This window comes from Ptiloglossa arizonensis, chromosome 4, assembly GCF_051014685.1.
Source record: "Ptiloglossa arizonensis isolate GNS036 chromosome 4, iyPtiAriz1_principal, whole genome shotgun sequence".
Classification (NCBI taxonomy): Eukaryota; Metazoa; Arthropoda; class Insecta; order Hymenoptera; family Colletidae; genus Ptiloglossa; species Ptiloglossa arizonensis.
In genome coordinates, this window is record NC_135051.1 from 6,897,347 (window position 1) to 6,916,421 (window position 19,075).

At 37.1% G+C, this 19,075-nt stretch overlaps 3 protein-coding genes and 1 long non-coding RNA gene across 4 annotated transcripts; 3 read left to right on the forward strand and 1 right to left on the reverse strand.

Annotated features, from left to right (window-relative positions):
- Positions 1-208: 208 nt before the first annotated feature.
- LOC143145160 (E3 ubiquitin-protein ligase RNF19A) lies at positions 209-17,096 on the forward strand. Its single transcript, XM_076308252.1, has 13 exons — positions 209-365; positions 1,726-1,952; positions 2,035-2,177; positions 2,301-2,490; positions 2,569-2,880; positions 2,958-3,102; positions 3,190-3,326; positions 3,472-3,569; positions 14,165-14,363; positions 14,543-14,738; positions 14,819-14,984; positions 15,053-15,426; positions 15,504-17,096. The coding sequence occupies exons 2-13, from the start codon at positions 1,790-1,792 to the stop codon at positions 15,748-15,750; spliced, it is 2,370 nt and encodes a 789-aa protein (XP_076164367.1). The 5' UTR covers positions 209-365; positions 1,726-1,789; the 3' UTR covers positions 15,751-17,096.
- LOC143145163 (uncharacterized) lies at positions 3,688-5,347 on the forward strand. The gene is made up of 2 exons (XR_012991623.1): positions 3,688-4,711; positions 4,790-5,347. It is a non-coding gene; the product is annotated as an uncharacterized LOC143145163 (long non-coding RNA).
- On the forward strand, positions 6,242-11,737 carry LOC143145161 (uncharacterized). Its single transcript, XM_076308254.1, has 3 exons — positions 6,242-6,795; positions 6,941-7,156; positions 7,229-11,737. The coding sequence occupies exons 1-3, from the start codon at positions 6,673-6,675 to the stop codon at positions 8,213-8,215; spliced, it is 1,326 nt and encodes a 441-aa protein (XP_076164369.1). The 5' UTR covers positions 6,242-6,672; the 3' UTR covers positions 8,216-11,737.
- Positions 17,097-18,144: 1,048 nt separating the features above from the next.
- Bet5 (blocked early in transport 5) lies at positions 18,145-18,979 on the reverse strand. The gene is made up of 3 exons (XM_076308255.1): positions 18,849-18,979; positions 18,474-18,683; positions 18,145-18,330 (listed from the first exon to the last, which is right to left on the reverse strand). The coding sequence occupies exons 1-3, from the start codon at positions 18,945-18,947 to the stop codon at positions 18,202-18,204; spliced, it is 438 nt and encodes a 145-aa protein (XP_076164370.1). The 5' UTR covers positions 18,948-18,979; the 3' UTR covers positions 18,145-18,201.
- Positions 18,980-19,075: the final 96 nt, after the last annotated feature.

Sequence of the window (19,075 nt, forward strand, 5' to 3'; positions counted from 1 at the left end):
TAGAACTTATCGATATGGTTTAAATAGCAAGTCCTATCTTTAACGCGGAGACACTTGAATATAATTAAATTCAAAAGAATCGCGCTATCCGAAGAAATTGTTTAAGAAATTGTGAGAATCAGATAAAGTTCATAGCCCTCTAGTGGTGAATTTGGAAGGAGTTACTATGAATTTCGTTTAGTACGTTTCTCATATAAAATATGTCCGTGATAAGTCTCTAGTTCGGAGCCGTCAGCTGTTGTGTCAAGTGAACGTCCTTAACCAACAAAATAAGTAAAACTTATCAATAGTGTAACCGTAATAGTAATCCTGTTATTTGTTACTGAAAGTGTTGTAGATTTCAAAGTATTTGTTAACAGAACAAGGTTCGTTTACACATTGATTATATCAGCTTTAGTGGATGTTTGCTTGAAGACTTCTTCACACTTACATTAATGCTAGTCATTTATATGTAAGGTTTCTCAGTATTTAATTCAAATGTACTTTTCTTGTATTTTACGCAATTATACTAAGAAACTAGGTGATTTCGTGCTATTGAAACTAATTTCGTAATGCTTTGGAATAAAAAGTCGATCTTAATGAAACATATACATATTGAATGTATATTTTATGCAATGTACGTGCACGTTTAAGCCTATTACAAATGGCGATTATTTTGTACCTTTCGCTAAATTTTCGTTTCTAATTATTGTAATTATATTTACACGTAGTAAAAAATATATTTCTGACTTTTTTTTTTGCAAATATACGTTATGTTGGTTCATGTTCCACCATTCGCACCTTTGACGAGTTATCAGGTGTGAAGTATACTAAAGTAAAAACTTGCACGTTATAGCAATATCATAATTACACTTTTACATTTGTAATCCATGTTTGATGTTGATAGTTTTAATTTCCTGTTACATTATGACTCATACGCCCTTCGTAAAATTGTGTTGCAAATCAAGTGTTGCTTAAATTTGATTACTCGGAAAAATAAATAATCGTGTTGAACTACGTTATTTGATCCACCATATTATTATCAAAATAAACATAAATCGGCCAATGTTAAATTGTTTTATGTTACATATTAAAGATTTCGAAATACTGATTATTTATGCGTCTCATGAACACGGAGAAATCGTAATTGATGACAAGTGTCGTGACAGACTACGTAATTCCCTTTTTAGTGAAAGTAGGAAAGTCGTATGTATAAAAAATTATGTATAAAATGAATTCACAAAAAAATTATCGGTATTCTTATGTAAATTACAAACTATTAAGAACAAATTTAAATATATTTAGTCGGATGTTTCACGTGGTAACTACATTCGACAAATTTTTGTTGTTTTAACATTATAAGGACGATAAATTATATTATATTTTGTATATTTTATTTAAATTTATTTTTGTGGCAATTAAGGTAAAAACGTTAAAGTTGTATTAACCTATTTCTTGTGTTTAAACACGATCTATGTAATTATGTATGTAATACACTATACGCGCATATCTGACGTAAAGTATAATCACCAGCAAATTGCATGTTGAATATGTTTATATACCAATATAGATTTTTTTTTTAGTATTAAACGTTATAAGTAACTTATGCATTCTACGACCTACGAATGACACGAGACATTAAATCGCGGGATGCTTTCGTATATATCGAGAAATATTATCGTATACATCGAATTGTTGAGGGTTTTGTTTGATTCAATTTTTATTTTTTCGTATTATTTAATGTAGATCAATTCTCCTTCAATTTGTGAAGCAAAGAATGAGTCTGTAGTGATTCCAAATACCTCCCAGGATGTTTAAAGAAAATGATAGCAGTTCAGGAGGCTGCAGCGGTACAGCTCCTCGACCACGAAGAATATTACCACGATTTTCTCTACGTCGATTATTATACTCGAGTCCGCTTATTGGGCGCAGAATTATTAGGACACCTAGTTCAAGTAACAGGAATACCAAAAGTAATAAACAATATTTGATGAAATAAAAAATAGGAATAAATACGAAATTGTTTATTTTCTTGAATATTAATTATTGTTTTAGCTAAAGATTCGGCAAGCGGTAGAAATGCGGATGTTGAAAAAGGAGAGGCCCGAGTAAGTAATGGTTCGAGCCATTTTCAATTTCAGAATATAGATCTACAGCGTGCTTCCAGTAAAGGTTCTGTACTTTCTTCTGCCGGAAAGGTATTTATAGAATATATTTATGCAACCAAGCCTTTGAGACTTAGTCAGTCCATATTAAATTCGAATAATATTAATTACCTAATAATTAAATGTAACACAAAAACAGTGAAATAATCATTCCAGAGTAATGAAAATAAGATGATGGAGTGTCCCTTGTGTTTGGCCGAATATCCAACAGAATTCTTTCCCGTAGTACAATCTTGCCTTCATCGCAGCTGTTACGATTGTTTTCAACAATATCTTAAAGTTGAAATTTCTGAATCTAGGGTCAATATAGCATGCCCTGAGTGTTCAGAACCATTACATCCAAACGGTAAATATGTTCCTCTAATAAGAAAGACACATTATTATTAACAAGTTACATTTTTTCTTGAAATCTCATTTTTCACAGATATCCGAATGATTTTAAACGACCAAACACAATTGGAGAAGTACGAAGATTTCATGGTACGAAGAGTTCTTGCTGTGGAACCTGATGCAAGATGGTGTCCTGCACCTGATTGTACCTTTGCGGTTATTGCTAGTGGTTGTGCTTCGTGTCCAAAATTACGTTGCGAACGACCAGGATGTGATTCATACTTTTGTTATCATTGCAAAGCACGATGGCATCCTAATCAAACATGCGATGCTGCTAGAGCTCAACGTACTCAGTACTATGAACGTAGCTCGTCTCTCAGTTTTAGTCAAAGTGATTCACAACACAGTGTGTATTCATTATTTATATTCGAATGCTTCGATACATTAACACAATATAATATTTTACATAAATAATTTTCACAGGAGATGACATCAAACCTTGTCCAAGATGCCAAGTAATCATTGTTAAAATGGATGATGGAAGTTGCAATCATATGATCTGTGCTGTTTGTAGTGCAGAATTTTGTTGGTTGTGTATGAAAGAGATCAGCGATCTTCATTACTTAAGGTATTATAGTCTTTGATATTGTATTTAGTTTAAATGTTGTGTTATTCTCTGTAGTTTTTTACTTGATCAATTATTGTTTATTTACAGTCCTTCTGGTTGTACCTTTTGGGGGAAAAAACCATGGTCTAGAAAGAAAAAGATACTTTGGCAACTTGGAACTTTAGTTGGAGCTCCTGTTGGAATTGGTCTGGCTGCTGGTATAGCTGTACCTGCCATGATTATAGGTTAGTAAAAGATGAGTTATTTAGTACATTCACACGTTCTTATCGGTATTAAACTATATGCTATTTATTGATTAATATATTTTCGATAGAGAGGAACTTGCGTTTGAACATATACTTATATTTAAAAATACATTTTATGTTACAGGTATACCGGTATGGGTGGGAAAAGAATTGTATACAAGATACGAGACAGATAATAAACATAAGAGGAATGCCTTCATTGTCGGTGGTGTAACTGCATCCGTAAGTCAAAATGCTACTTTTTATATTCACTTTTGAATAAATACTAATAAATTATTATCTTCCATAATTAGATATATTTTAGGGTAAGGTAAAATTATAACAGTGTCATGTGTAATACTATCGATTCAGTTATAAAAGTACTCTTTCTAAATTAAAAATTCAAAGTTCACAAAACTGATGAAATATAATGACAAGTACTTAATTATTTAGACATTTTTCAAGAATAATATAATTTTTACACGCATAAACGCAGATATTTCGACAAATTTGTGACATCAAGGTGTATTTTATTTACGTAGGTCTGCACAAAGAGAATAATATAATTATTGCGTATGTAAATTAATGATAACAGAATGTCAATCTTATAGTCGCTACAATAATTGCGGGAAGAAATACATAGTCAAACAACTTTGAATCGAACGATAGTTGCACATAATTGACTGAAAACTGTTGCCAAAGGTCTTTATTGTTTTATAGCACTTGTTTAGCTCTTGAGTTATTATTAATATCATAATTGTACATAATATTTGTCAATGTTTCGCCTGCTTATGTCATACTGAAACGTAAGTATTGCAAGTAATAACTCAGATATTATTTTAAAATGTGTATCGACGATGCAATTTTCTATGAATGTCCATCGATAGTTTCTTTATTAGCAAATATTTTCAAACGCAAAGGTCAATTATCAACACTATGCTTTCCGATGGTAGTGGCACTTTAATGTGCCTTTGATTCCTTCAACTATCCGCAATTGCTTACAATAAGATCACGTTGATCGCGATTATAAGTCCATGGTAGACTTCTAAATGATCATTTGGTCGGTCAATTCTAGTAACCATTGCTGCTTTGATCTACATTTTTGCGCGAAAGTATTAATTTACTACAATACTATAACGAATGATAATCACATCCGATAGCAGTAAATATGCTTTCGCTACAAAGATTTGTCAGAATATCAATCAGTCGTTATTCGTTATTGGAAATGTCGATGCCACGAGTAGAGTAGTGTTCTCATTGATTTTCAAGGTTTTGATGGACTTTAGGGGTAGCTCGGTCGGCAACGAATTCGCTATCAACAGAGCAATGTCGTTGGACATGCGTGACCATTTGTCAACCGAGAATGCAACACTCGAGATCACTAGGTTTGTCTTTGAATGTGCATTTGTAATGTGCACGATTCGAGGTCGTAGTACGAGTAGAATTTCGAGTATTGCTTTCAGTCCAGTGTTACCAGGAATTTTATAAGTTGCGGGAATAAACGCTCTACTAGTTGTTGATACGACCCGCCATTGCTAATTGGAAGAGAAACGGATAACGCTCGGACAGCAACTGCCTCTTGATACATGTATTTTCGAAATTTAACGTTAAAAAAGTCCGAGTTACGAAGATCTTGCAGCATTGGAATCGATTCCGTGTTTGTAATAATTTCATCGACTTTCTCCGTCCCGGTGTTGTCTGGGTTAGGTGGTAACACACCGGAAGCAAGAGGGGAATTTCGTCATCTGACCTATTTTCCTTCAACGCCTGTTGCTTCCTTAGAAAATTCTTTCAAGTCGGGCATAACTTGATTGTAAATAGTACGCAAACTGTAATCAATCAATTTACCTGAATCTAGAAATAGATCTGCAGATCTGACTGACCCCATCGGTAACAAAGAAACGACCGAACCGATCTCTCGGTAACTCGGAAAACTTATCGCAGTGCCCAGGACAGTTTCGTAACTCAAATCAAACTTGGGTTTACAATAAGACTCGTGATCTGCACATTACGGGTTAATTGTTTAAACGATCATTAAGGATAGTTGCAACGCTATATCGTCGTTAATATCTAGCTGCTTAAACGGCTGCGCAAAGTTCATTCTTACAGCCAACAATTAACCGTAAACGATAAGTCTCTACCGAACCAACCGATTCTTGGTAAAATTTGTTTAGTTTACCGACACGCCGCCCCATAAGAATCGCCAGCTATCGCTCCTCCAATTCGATGTGATCCCATTTCTTTCTTTTTTTGTTTCGTGCTGTTAAACCGTGGGATCGATTCTGGTTAGTCAAACAGAAGTGTAGGAAGGGGTTAAAGAGCGATAGTGGTCCCGGTGTTTCGTGCGTGGTTTTACGTACTTCCAAACAATGCCGATAAAACACATCCACGCTAGTGACGGATAACAAACAGAAGACGTTCGTTCGATTGGTTCACACGCGAGTGTACGGACGGTAAAATTCGTTCGAAAGGCTTTGTAAAATCATCGTGATTGAACGAATCGGTCGCGGGTGTCTGGTTTACTTTCTGTTACGTCGATCGGGGTTCTCGAGCATGCTGCCCGTGACGTAGTTTCACGTTCTCTCGTCGGTACGGTAGCGTCCCTGGCGCTGCACACCGTTGGTGCATAACCTCTCCGATTCGAAGCGAGCATTGTTTTGCCAGATTATAACCCAACGTGGATTTTGAAGTACGAAGTGACACGACCTTTCGTCGTTACCCAGCCAGAGGTGGATGTTGTTGACCGCAAGGTGGGACAGAGGGATCTCCCATGCGCGAACTTCTAACCGTCGATCAATATCTCCGGGTAGGTCGCGATGCTTCGGCCGATGTCAGTAGTGGGAGGTTACGGAAGGAAGGATATTGATCGGCGGTTAGAAGCGCGCGCATGGGAGATCCTCTCTGCCCCACCCTGCAACCACTATCCACCATTGGGTGGGCACACGACAGAACGCGCGTTGTGTCAGTTCGTATTTTAAGATCCACACTGCACCAGAATCGAAGGTGAAAACAGTGGCCGTTTCGAGTTCAGGTAGCAGCTGGCGCGGGTTTGCGCCAAGGGTGTGTCGCAAGGGTTACGTTACGATCCCGATGAGAGGGACGGTCGACGTAACGGGAAGTAGACGTGACACGCGCGACGAATCCATTCATTGACGACGGTGATTTCGCGAAGCGTCTCGAACCGAGGTACACCGTGCGTAGATGTGCTTTATTATCGGCGTCGTTCCGGAAGTAGAGCCACGTACGGAACGTCGGGAACGTCGTCGTCCCTCCTGTTGTGCCGTTCGGCTAACGAGAATCGATCACCGCGCGTATAACGCACGAGACAAAAGGTGCGAACGAGACAATGACGGATTGGGATCTCTGGGACTCGGACGATTCGTCGTTGGGCTCGGACGCCTCGGTGGAGCTGAAGCAGTCGCAGAAGGAGTTGCTTATCAGTATATTGAAGAAAATTTACAACGAATCGGTTAGTTCGGTAGAGAGCGATTGATTCGAAATTAACGGTTGCGTCCGTTGACGCATCGGGAAAAAAAAAAAAAGAAAGAAAAGCGTTCTCGACCGTTCGTAACGTTCGTTTAAACAATTAACCCCCCCCCCCGTAATGTGCACAGGTCGTGGTTTCCGAGTATGTAGCGAGATCGGTCGGCTCGAATAACGAAAGGGCCCTAAGCTCTGTAACCAGAGTCATAATGAACTTCTTGTTGGAGGAGTCGAACAAAACGAGAGCGCATAGCCTGATACTGAAAGAGTTGCCCAAAGATTGGTGCAGTCGTTTCTTCGTAGCCGATGGTCAGTTCGATCTGCGGGAAATCAATTTCTACACACAGGTAAGCCGATCGACTAAAATTTGCCGGTTCGAATCACCACGAGTAACCGTCCAACGATCTATTTGCGATCAGATCGTGCCCGACTTGAAAGCATTCCAAAAGAAGCAACTGGCGTTGGGTGAGAACAGATCCGGTGACGAGATACCGCTACCGGTACCGACGTGTCACTACACGGAGTACTTCGGCGCGGACGGTGTCGATGGCGACACCGCCGAATCGGTTCTCGTGCTCGACGATCTGTTCAACCAGGACTTCTACAATATCAATTTCCAACGTGGGATGTCCTACGATGAAACGGAAGTCGCTTTGAAGGCAATCGCGCGCATGCACGCGCACTCGTTGGCGATGAAGGTCATCGAGGGACAACCACTGTCCGAGCGTTATCCGTTCCTATTTCAAACAGCGAAGGCGACGAACTCGTATCAACAGCTGGTCGAGCGCGGTTTGCCCCAACTGACCACATTCTTGAAATACTCCGGACACGGGGCGATGATCGAGACACTACACCTATTGCAACCAAGAACCGAGCACATTATATCCGCCCTTTTGGCACCGGAAGGACCGGTATCGTTGATCACCCATACCGACTTCTGGTGCAGCAATCTGATGTTCAGGGACGGACCGGACGGTCTCGAGTGCGGCATACTCGATTGGCAAATGGTCACCTACAGCAGACCTACCAACGATATCGCTCTGTTGATAGTGAGCTCGTTGCCGACCAAGCTACGCCGAAAGAACACGAAAAAATTCTTGGATATATACTGGAAGACTCTGACCAGCACGTGTTGTTGCCTCGGGGTCGATATACCAAAGGATTTGGGTTACACCAGGGATGATCTGAGCAGGGATTACAGACGATCGCAACTCCTCGCGCTTCTCCTTTGCATCGGATCGGTAGACGTTGCGTTAGGCGATTCGTATACGGAGCAACGTCTCATCGATGTGCTCACGGATCTACAAAACGAGGGGGTGTTCGCGGACGAGATCGCCATCGCGAGTAGCGCGAATAATTCCGAGTCGGCTGTGATCGCCGGTCATTCTAGTACCGCGGTGAATTAATATTTCTCCGCGGAGAAGGAAAAAAAAACGAAAGAAAGGGAAAACGAATCGGAAGTATGTAAATGAACGGAGCAAACGGTTACTGGAACCGATCGTCTGGTGTCAGTAGTGATTCCGCTGCCCGTCATGATCCTTTATCCGTGCTCGATGGTAATCAATGGGGTCTTCCCTCCGTGATCTGTTGATCGCTATGCGCGCGCAGGTACTCTCTCCTGACTCGTGTCCTGGGGGGATTGCTCGACGAATTTCTCGGTATTCGAATATCGGGACTCGAAATGCAATTCGAATAGTTGAGAACTCGAGTACAACTCTATCGTTGCGAGTATCATTCGAATGTTTGAGAACTCGAGTACAACTCTATCGTTGCGAGTACTATTCGAATATTCGAATATAATGATAGAGCTGGGCCTGGCTCGACGAATTTCTCGGTATTCGATTATCGGGCCATCTCACCGTGAATCGAAATGCAATTCGAATATTTGAGAACTCGAGTACGACTCTATCGTTGCGAGTATCATTCAAATGTTTGAGAACTCGAGTACAACTCTATCGTTGCGAGTACTATTTGAATATTCGTCGATAGAGCTGGGACTGGCTCGACGAATTTCTCGGTATTCGATTATCGGGCCATCTCACCGTGATTAGAAATGCAATTCGAATATTTGAGAACTCGAGTACAACTCTATCGTTGCGAGTATCATTCGAATGTTTGAGAACTCGAGTACAACTCTATCGTTGCAAGTATCATTCGAATATTTGAGAACTCGAGTATAATTCTATTTCATCATGACTCGAAATGCAATTCGAATATTTGAGAACTCGAGTATAATTCTATCGTGCGAATACTATTTGAATATTCGTCGATAGAGCTGGGACTGGCTCGACGAATTTCTCGGTATTCGAATATCGGGCCATCTTACCGTGATTATAAATGCAATTCAAATATTTGAGAACTCGAGTATACTTTTATCTCATCGCGACTCGAAATGCAATTCGAATATTTTAGAACTCGAGTATAATTCTATCGTGCGAGTACTATTTGAATATTCGTCGATAGAGCTGGGACTAGCTTGACGAATTTCTCGGTATTCGAATATTTGAGAACTCGAGTATAATCTATGGTGTATTATTTGAATATTCGTCGATAGAGTTGGGACTAGCTCGACGAATGTCTCGGTATTCGAATATTGGAGAACTCGAGAATAATTCTATCGTGTATCATTTGAATATTTGTCGATAGAGTTGGGACTAGCTCGACGAATTTCTCGGTATTCGAATATTTGAGAACTCGAGTTTAATTCTATCGTGTATCATTTGAATATTCGTCGATAGAGTTGGGACTAGCTTGACGAATTTCTCGGTATTCGAATTCTATCGTGCGAGTATTATTTGAATATTTGAACTTTGTTATTTATTACGGGACTCGTGAAGAAAAAAATTACAATTATTCGATTGCAAAAATGTATGAAGTTGGGTTCGTTTTTTGGTTGGTTAAAAGAATGTTAAGCCCCGAGTGCTTTCCGCGCACGTGTGCGCGACATTAGTTACGCTGTTGACTGAGAATAAAGATTTTTAAGTTTACCGTTCTTTTTTATATACTATATTTTTTATTTAGAATATTAACACACGTGTAATTCCGAGAAGAGAAATTAATGTGTTTACATGTTTTAGCTGTAAGTAGCTTCGAACTGTCGCGCGCGGTACTGTGCTCCATTATACGCAAATGTAAGATATTTTACGAAAACGTGCCACTGTATTTGTTCATGTTCATATATACACTAATTGTCGATCGTCTTCAACGAATTCGGATCGATTTTTCTCACCGCGTAGGGGACGAACCTTACGCGGGGCCAACGGCTGACATGATGTAATATTTAAATATACCTACCGGTGTATTATCCGTATTATTCGAATAATCGAAATGTACGAGTGCTTTCTCAATTGAATAATAATAATAATAATAATAATAATAATAATAATAATAGTCGAAAACTCAAATATTCGAATAATGGTGTTCGGTTAGACGAATGTTCGAACAATGATTTTTCGCCTTTCTATTTTTGCTCGTTAAAAAAACAAAAAAAAAAAAAAAAACAAGAAAAAAACTTAATCCACAGGTTGATCGGAGAAAGAGGTCCAAGAATTTACGTTTGCGTGGTACTCGTAGATGTAGACAGAAAATTTCCCATTAATGTAGCACTGTAAATCCATCTGGACGACGGAGACACGAGCAATTCATTTTATCCGTGAAAACCAATTGCACGCGTACAGCGTTACTCCATGATGCACCGCTTGACCCTGCAATATGCATTTATTTTCTCGGTGCAATTCTGATTCCGTACCGATATCCTTCGTTGAAAATATTTCCACCCGGGCTCTTTCAAAAAAAAAAAAAAAAAAAAAGAAAAAAACGTTTCCCTCATTGCGTTCAATCGAGATCAAATTCCAACTTAAAACGAACATTTATTTCTCTTTGTTACGCACGTCCACATTGACCGATATCTTTTGTCCATTCTCAGTGCAACGCACCCTTAAATTCTTCGCCATTTTTAGATCATCTTATATATAATCAGCTACAAAGGTCTACATACACCCCTATATATTTGCAATATTATAGAAAATGTGAGGATAATCTTATCTGTATCAAATTGTTCGTCGAATAAAGCTAGAAGTACCTATTCTGAAAAGAAAAAAAGAAAAAATACGTGACAATGTTTATGACTCGGTTACAGGAAGAGATCTATGAGTCGAACAATCTACGTACAAATATCACAGGTGTATCGAAGTCGACGAGAATCTACATTGCAGATACGTGATTATTTATCGCGTCGTACGAAACCGTGTTGCAGGAGGGTCGTCTGAATCTCTTTGCCCCCTTATCTACGGTACAGTTAGAGTCTTGTAACTCGTTCTCGTATAACGCGGATTTCTTGGTCGTTGAATGTAGCGTCAATTAAGATACTTTTCCGAAGAATTTTCGTGGATTTTTTTTTTCAATCGAACAACGTGTCTTCACATTTCGTACGAGCTATACGTTTCGTATAACGCGGTTTCTTTTTTATACGAGTCTATTATCGAAGATGGGTAAAACTTGGGATCCCCAGTTATGCAAACATATCTATACGGACGCGTATGTTTTCACGCAGTGGCTAAATATAGCGTCAATTAAGATACTTTTCCGAAGAATTTACGTGGATTTTTTTTTTCTTCTTTTTTTCAACCGAATGATGTGTCTTCACATTTCGTGAAGAGCTACACGTTTCGTATAACGTGGTCTCGTATCTTTTCCATACGAGTCTATTTTCATCCATCTATTTTCAGAGATGGATAACCATTTTACGTAGATAAACGTATCGAATAACGAGTGAAATGATTCTTAATCCGTTGCTCGTTGAATAAAAATTAAAATTTGCTCATCGTTTCCCCTCTGTATGCAATAAACGTATTAATGTGTTATCCTCATCACTGTTCACGTTTCATATGCAGGCGGGACGGAATTTTATCCGTCAGAATGTTTTCTCACGTTCAATTTTTATTTTATTTTCACCTTTCAAAATACATCGTTAATTATTCGTCTTTCTATGGTTGTAACCTTGTGATTTTAATAGGCGAAGTAACACGGACGTGTTGTCTGTTTAAAAAGAAAAGAATCTTGCAATTTCGTTTAAAGAAAAAGTTGCAATGTGTAAAAAGTAATTTTATAATTTTATAATTTTACCAAAGTAATTTCTTTCTATGGTCGTACCTTGCAATTTTTATAGGCGAAGTAACACGGACGTGTTGTCTGTTTAAAAAGAAAAAAAAATCGTGCAATTTCGTTCAAAGAAAAAGTTGCAGTGTATAAAAAGTAATTTTATATGAAAGTAGATATTATCGAACGGTCGCATTCTTTCCTGTATCATTTTCTTCTGTTAGCGAGTACAAGAGATAATGACTCGATCAAATAGAATGACTAATTCTGTGTACATATGCAATGTATTACGTTCGCCTTGTGATTGGAATTCTTCTTTCTCGAGGAAGAAGAGACGACTTAAATAATGGATACTAAGTGATAACTCAGACACAGGTAACTATAATCGTTCGAAATCTTTTGGTTGGAGTTTCTAAAACGTCGCCATTTAATACCTTGATAACCGATCGTGCCAGGAAGCTAAAATTTTACACGAATCAGTGTAATTTTGTACACAGTTTATGTGAAAAAAAAGTATGTTGGTGAAAGTAACAATAGTATTAGTTAAAAGCCAGCATTTCTTTTCTCTAAGCTCAATTATAATAAATTAATACTTTGTTAATAAGTATCGGTTAAAAGCCAGCATTTCTTTTCTCTAAGTTCAATTATAATAAATCTAATACTTTGTTAATAAGTTTTGATCCATTACGCATTGTACTAAACCTTTGTTTCGTTGCAAAATTCACACTTGCTCCATTCGTCGATCATAATTTTTAAATAAACCGTGTATAATTTTTCAGATGAATGCATTCTAACTGAATGTATGTTAATTAAGATTTGTATCGAAAAATTGTTAATTTCAACTTTGAAACTGATCAAATACGTAAAGTACTCTACACGTATGAACTGGGTAAATGTTCGTATTCTGGTTAAATTATATATTTTTGTATATATATATATATATATTCTATATGTACTTACACGTAAAGACTTTTAATAACAGTAATTATAATAATTTTCAGTCGTACCGATTTAATTGTTCAGTGTAGTATATCGTTGCATTTGCTCCTAAGAATTGCATATATTATTTAGGTATGAAATTACTCGATTGGAGATGTTCTACTCGTACAGAAACATCTAGTTTCCGAGAAACGTACTAAATTAGGATCATTCGTGACTCGCGAATTTACAAGTCTCGCTTCGTTTTGTTTGCCTCTTTTTTCATTGCGCCTGCACAGCGATGTATAACGGAAAAATAATGATTTTTGCACATCGGTAATAGGTGTTTATGGTAAACTATGCATACACGAGCGAATCTGCAATTAAAACTTGGATGTGCATTTACAAGTTGCATGCTTCTTGTATATTTCGTCCACACCAATTAGAAACAACTCACGGAATGCACTTGAAAAAATGCACCGTGACTCATTTGCGTGCCACACTCTGCAAAAAAAAAAGAAGGTCCCTTGTCTGAGTGAATTATACGTAATTCTAAATTTCGTGGCGTGCGTTCAGAAACTTCCGGACGAATATAAAATTGCACAACAATAACTCAACAACCACGGTCGAAAGTTCGCAACGTTTCCTGCCTTTCAATTTTCAAAAGTCAATATTATGAAACTGGTTGCGCTCGGTTGAGAAGTAAATGAAACGAAAAGTTCTCGTTTGCTCGTCTATACATGAAATTAATTTTCGTAATAACAATCACGATATGATTTCTGGGCAAATTTTAGCGTTCTTAACGTAGAGCAAAAATTTAAACGGCGAACGAACAACAAACAATTGTTGCGATTGTCGAAATTCTATTTCCGCGGACTAATGTTACACACATCAATGCATCTACATCGATTCGTGATGTAGAATTTAATATTTTAATATTCGTAGTATTTTTAATCTCGTTCGATGCAATTAATTGTTATCGATGTTAATTAATATCGGTGATATTCAATTTATAATGAATTGATTTAATTCAATTCAATGAATGAATACATGATTATTCAACATTAATAATGTTCATACGACGTTAGTTAATATTGTTAATTAATATCGGTAATATTCAATGAACTTAATAATGTTCGTACGACGTTAGTTAATATTGGTAATATTCAATGACCTTAATAATGTTCGTACAACGTTAGTCAATATCGTTAATTAATATCGGTAATATTCAATAAACTTATCAATATTCACGCGAAATTAGTGAAATAAAATTCCGAGAATCGTAATTCATAAAAATTCATCCAGTTTCGTTATTTCTCATCTCCTTATAATTGTTGCAGGTTCTAGTGTCGCCTATACTAGCAGGATTAGTGGTGGGTATTAGCGTACCTGTTCTGTTGTTCTACGTCTACGGTGTGGTTCCAGTTTCTCTCTGTCGAAGCGGAGGTTGCGGTGTATCCACGAATGGTACGGGTGTTCGATTCGATTTCGACGACGAGAACGAACTAATGGGTTCCTTGGGTGCCCGTAACGGTGGAGGTAAAAGCATTCATTCATTAATTCGTTTTGTCAAAATATTGAACGACTGGTTGCAAGAAAAAAAACGAGACACACAGTCGAAGAAGAATTCTCTCTATCGAAACGAATTTCTTTCTTAACACGAACCGTTAGGGTTAATAATCTTCAAACGTAATTAATTAATTAAACTTGTATTACAGATGCAGCATCAATAGACGTCGCGAGCCATCGTGGTGGTAATCCATCGATAGGAGAAGCCTCGCTTTCGTTGGGTAGCGGAAGTCAATTGGAGAAGCTGGGCCGAGAAAATGATCCCGAGAGCGTCAGCAATGTAACTCTGGCCGGCACCAGTCTTGGCGGAAGTATAGCCTCCAGTGTCCTTCCGGGTGGTCAGAGGTAAGCGCATTTCGCTCGTTTGCGTAATCATTTGGGAACCATTGTCCGTGTTCTATACTTAGATTGCAATTTCGAAACAGATTGGAGGTTCAGGCGGACGTGACGTCCACGCAACGGCTTAGCTTGTGCAGCGAAACCGCGGCTATTACGGCCAGGTTGTCGGAGAAGTCTGTGAACGCATCGATTGCCTTGGACGATGGCGCGGCTTCCACGAAAGCTTCTGCGGGCTCTGTTCAAAATTTTAAGGTACCACCGTATCGTCCCGGCGATTCAATTATTTTTAGAGATGATATTAATTCGAATTGAACTTTTAGATGGATGGTAGTTCGATCAGCGGTGGAAGAACTACGGAGGGAGAGCAAGGAGCGAGCAGCTCTGTTGCTGGAGGTCACATGGACTCGGTTGGACAGGCTACGTCTTTGAGTTCGTTGGAGGAAGTAGCTCCGGGGTTAGCGAAACGTGCACGACGCAAACCGACGTTGGATCGTCAGTGCAGTGATTCGAGTAATTGGACTGTATACGGTGAGGACGGTGGTTCTGAACGCGTCAGGTTCGATGATCACGTTAGTTTCATCGAAGCTGATCAGGAAGGGTCTGTCGGTACTTGCGGTGTGAGCAATCGGAGTACCGGACGACGTAAACGCAACAAAGAAACGGAACAAGAAATCGATGCTCAAAAAACGTCAAAGTATGACCGGTATTAAAGTACACGTTGAAATTCTGTAACGATTCGGTTACCGTTGTTTCTATGAATATAATTTTCAGGAACTGTAACGGTGACTCGAAGGTTGACTCATCAGCGGACGATAACGTATCGCGGGAACGAGTTAACGTTGCCGCTTTGAGAAACGTCTTCTACAGTTCGATGGTGTCCACGGATCGCGAGAAGCGATTATCAGTGATAGAAGAACCGTCTCCTGTAGGAGCACAAAATAATAACGGTGCTCGTTTCTTCTCATCTTCCGACGAGGGTTGCAAACCCGGTAACACGGAGGAGAATGTGAGCTCTTAAAAAAAGAAAAACAAAAAGAAAAAAGAAAAAAAAAAGCAGACTGAGTATATTTCTCTAATAACGATGTACACGCGTCTTTTAAATACGAGATGTATATGTAGATACGTATTTACATATGTGTGTATATATGTATTTAAGTGTACACCGCGAGCGTGCATTAGCTCTGAACTTACTACTATATATTAGAGTTTTGCAACGGACGGGTATTTCGTGGTTTAATTTGTTACCCGCTTGTCCGATCAATGGACTAAATGCGAAAGTGCACATTGATGTTCATGTTTCGGTCGGGATAAATAGTAGTCGCTCCGATACTGCAACGGGTAGGTATACCATAGCTCAGCCCGCAATCTGTCAATCATGCATTTACCCGAGACTCGCCTGAATCGATTGTCACTTTACTCGTCCATACGTATGCCTTTTCTCTTTACTTATAGTAGACCCGCCCAGCATGTACATTGCGACGCATCAAAGAACTCGTGAGTCCGTAGACGTTCAGCTCGACGTTCGTGCCTGGTTCTTGACAAGCAGATGCTGGCGGTTACAAGTTGATTAAAAGACTTATGTTTGCAGAACTCTGATATATTTATGCATACCGTGTATAAACGTACTATGAGTGCAATAGAGGGAACAAGATAAAACTAACTTTGCAAAGCAAAGTACATCGAAGTAAACAGTATATGCATTCATATTTCAGAGATGTGTGTGTGGTGTGTGTGTGTGTGTGTGTGTGTGTGGTGTGGTGTGGTGTGGTGTGTGGCGCAATATAAAATATGTGATGCATACACACGTAGGCCTCAAATTTGTTACAAACAGTTGACATAAATTTAATGCGAATGATTTTCATCTTGTAACAGTAGTTTCCCGAGCCAGGACGAGTATTGTTGTAAACCGCGAAAAATTATGTTCCCGTATACGAAAGGTAGCGTTAATAAATTCAATGTATTGGATTCGTTGGAATGTTTGTAAATGGACAACGGAAACTTCGTAAAAAATTGACAGCATTGTCGTATGGCATAATATAGAGTGATTGTACGAAAAGTTTGCAAACATAAATGATCGACAATTTAACGAAGGCTTTATAATTTTGCATTTTAACGTCAGATAACAATTATCATTTTCTATGAATGAGACGTACTCGTCAATTTGTCAATCATGTTTCCAGGTGTACAAATAATGTAAGAGTCTTTGTATATGAACAAATTTTCTAAATGTTGTCCCTCGATGTATGAAAATATACATAATATGAGGTGCATCTCTAAAGGCAATGAGTATGCCTTGGTATTGAATGTTATAGTGTTTTAGGAGAAAAATTTAATACTACCATAAAAACGAAGTATGGCAATCTACTACCTTTCACTTATATTTATTTATTATCTCCAATAATTTCAGGTACTTTATTGAGCATGTCAAAAGCTTTGGTTTGTTTTTCTTGCCCGTATATACACATTTACGTACTACTATGCACGAGTCACTAACGATTACAATAAAAAGCATTATGGAAATATTTTTGCGATTTTACGTTTCATAAACTTAAGTTCGAAAAAATTTACATATATGTACATAATTTTGTAAAATTATCTTTAGCATCGACATACAAACATATATATGTTTCTAATATATATATATATATATATATACAAATATGTATGTTTTTGTTCATAAATAATAGCTATGTTATCTATTTGGATAAGCTAATGTCATACATCTAAATGAGAAATTTCCAAATGGAAGACATTTTCATAGAAATTTATACATGCATAATATAAATGGATGTGTAAATTCAAAAAAACCGAATTGCGAAATATGACATGAGCTGAAATATCATGTTTACATATAAACATTAGTAGATATTTTAGTTAAATAATGCATATTTTGAAAATGTGCCTAGAATAAGTAGTACATGGTACAAAATATAAAAAAAAGGCAAGCTTAATGTAGACAAATTTTTTAAAGTATGCATTTTTACCCAATATTTTTACGTATTTTAAATAATGATTTAAATACATAAATTGAATAAGTACATTTCGTTAATATAAAGTGGGGTGCAATTTTTAATACGTTAATACAAACATACACAAGTCCACAAGTAATAAACTTATACTTTTACATTTAGTATTAGTTTCTCCAAACTTCATTAGTCATTGTACATTTTGTATGAAGACCACAATTTATTGTATTACAAAGGTGTATCATTTAAAATGGTACTTCCTTTATGATAAATGTAAATTCGTAAATACATCAAAATATAATGTACATTGTATACTTCTTTAAATTATAAGAATACGTTTATGCTGTAGAAATTTGGTCGACCTTTTCTTCTTTACAATTATATTTATATTCGATATAAATATTCAATAATAATAGTGGATCGATAATTACATTTGAAACACTAGATGTTTTATAAATCATTCTTATATTTACATAAATTACATTCCTTATAAATATTATAAGTTAAATCGATCTGCTTAAAAATAAGGGAGATTTGTTAAACAACTCGTCTACTTTCAGTTTAAAGAGTTCACTTTGAATAGGTTCATTTAATTGGCAAAGAGGGTTTTTTACAACGTATTCCAAATAAACCTAAAATGTTTATTATTTAGACAATTTCGTGTAAGAAATTGAGCATTATTAAATTCATACTCTTAGAAATTATCATTTGTTAAAAATGTTTCTTAAAATATCTACTAATCCATTTGAAAAATATTATGTGGATATTTACTTACCTCTTTATATAATTGTTGTAATAATTCTCTAGCATTTTGCGAAGCATTATCAGTGTTCATCACAAATTTTAATCCAGATGGAACTTCATAATAGTGCAATGTGTATTTACTAGTTTTATAATACAAAAATCCTTCCTTTGGATCCAATGGCGATATTTTACTTACAAAGGATTTAATGGAAAACAGCATTCCATACATTAATTTAGCTTCCTAAATTTTATACAATTTCATGTTCAAATAATGTAAATTAATTTAATGGAAATATTTACTGATGACTTTTGTAAAATAATTTACAAATTATTAATATTGAAAAGGTTAGAAATGGTGTTCATTTCAAGCCATACGTATGGTTTCTTATTTAGATTAGTTAATTACCTCCTCCTTCGTAATGCCAGATCTATTCAGTCTATTCCATTCGGCATAGTACAATAACGTACCATTTCTAGAAAATATATACAAATTATGAATTGTCATACTCTCGCTGTTACTGATTTCGATTTGTTTACACAAATGGTTTTAATCTGACACAGGCAAATTATAAGCATAAACAATATATAAGATAGATCCACAATCTTCTCGAAGTTAATGCTACACGATCTATA

Coding starts and splice junctions, on each gene's coding strand:
- LOC143145160 (XM_076308252.1), top strand. CDS start 1,790: ATGTTTAAAGAAAATGATAGCAGTTCAGGAGGCTGCAGCGGTACAGCT. Junction 2,491..2,568: donor AGAACCATTACATCCAAACG/GTAAATATGTTC, acceptor CATTTTTCACAG/ATATCCGAATGATTTTAAAC. Junction 3,327..3,471: donor TGTACCTGCCATGATTATAG/GTTAGTAAAAGA, acceptor TTTATGTTACAG/GTATACCGGTATGGGTGGGA.
- LOC143145161 (XM_076308254.1), top strand. CDS start 6,673: ATGACGGATTGGGATCTCTGGGACTCGGACGATTCGTCGTTGGGCTCG. Junction 6,796..6,940: donor AGAAAATTTACAACGAATCG/GTTAGTTCGGTA, acceptor TAATGTGCACAG/GTCGTGGTTTCCGAGTATGT. Junction 7,157..7,228: donor AAATCAATTTCTACACACAG/GTAAGCCGATCG, acceptor ATTTGCGATCAG/ATCGTGCCCGACTTGAAAGC.
- Bet5 (XM_076308255.1), bottom strand. CDS start 18,947: ATGACAATTCATAATTTGTATATATTTTCTAGAAATGGTACGTTATTG. Junction 18,684..18,848: donor CTGGCATTACGAAGGAGGAG/GTAATTAACTAA, acceptor TATAAAATTTAG/GAAGCTAAATTAATGTATGG. Junction 18,331..18,473: donor TACAACAATTATATAAAGAG/GTAAGTAAATAT, acceptor TAAACATTTTAG/GTTTATTTGGAATACGTTGT.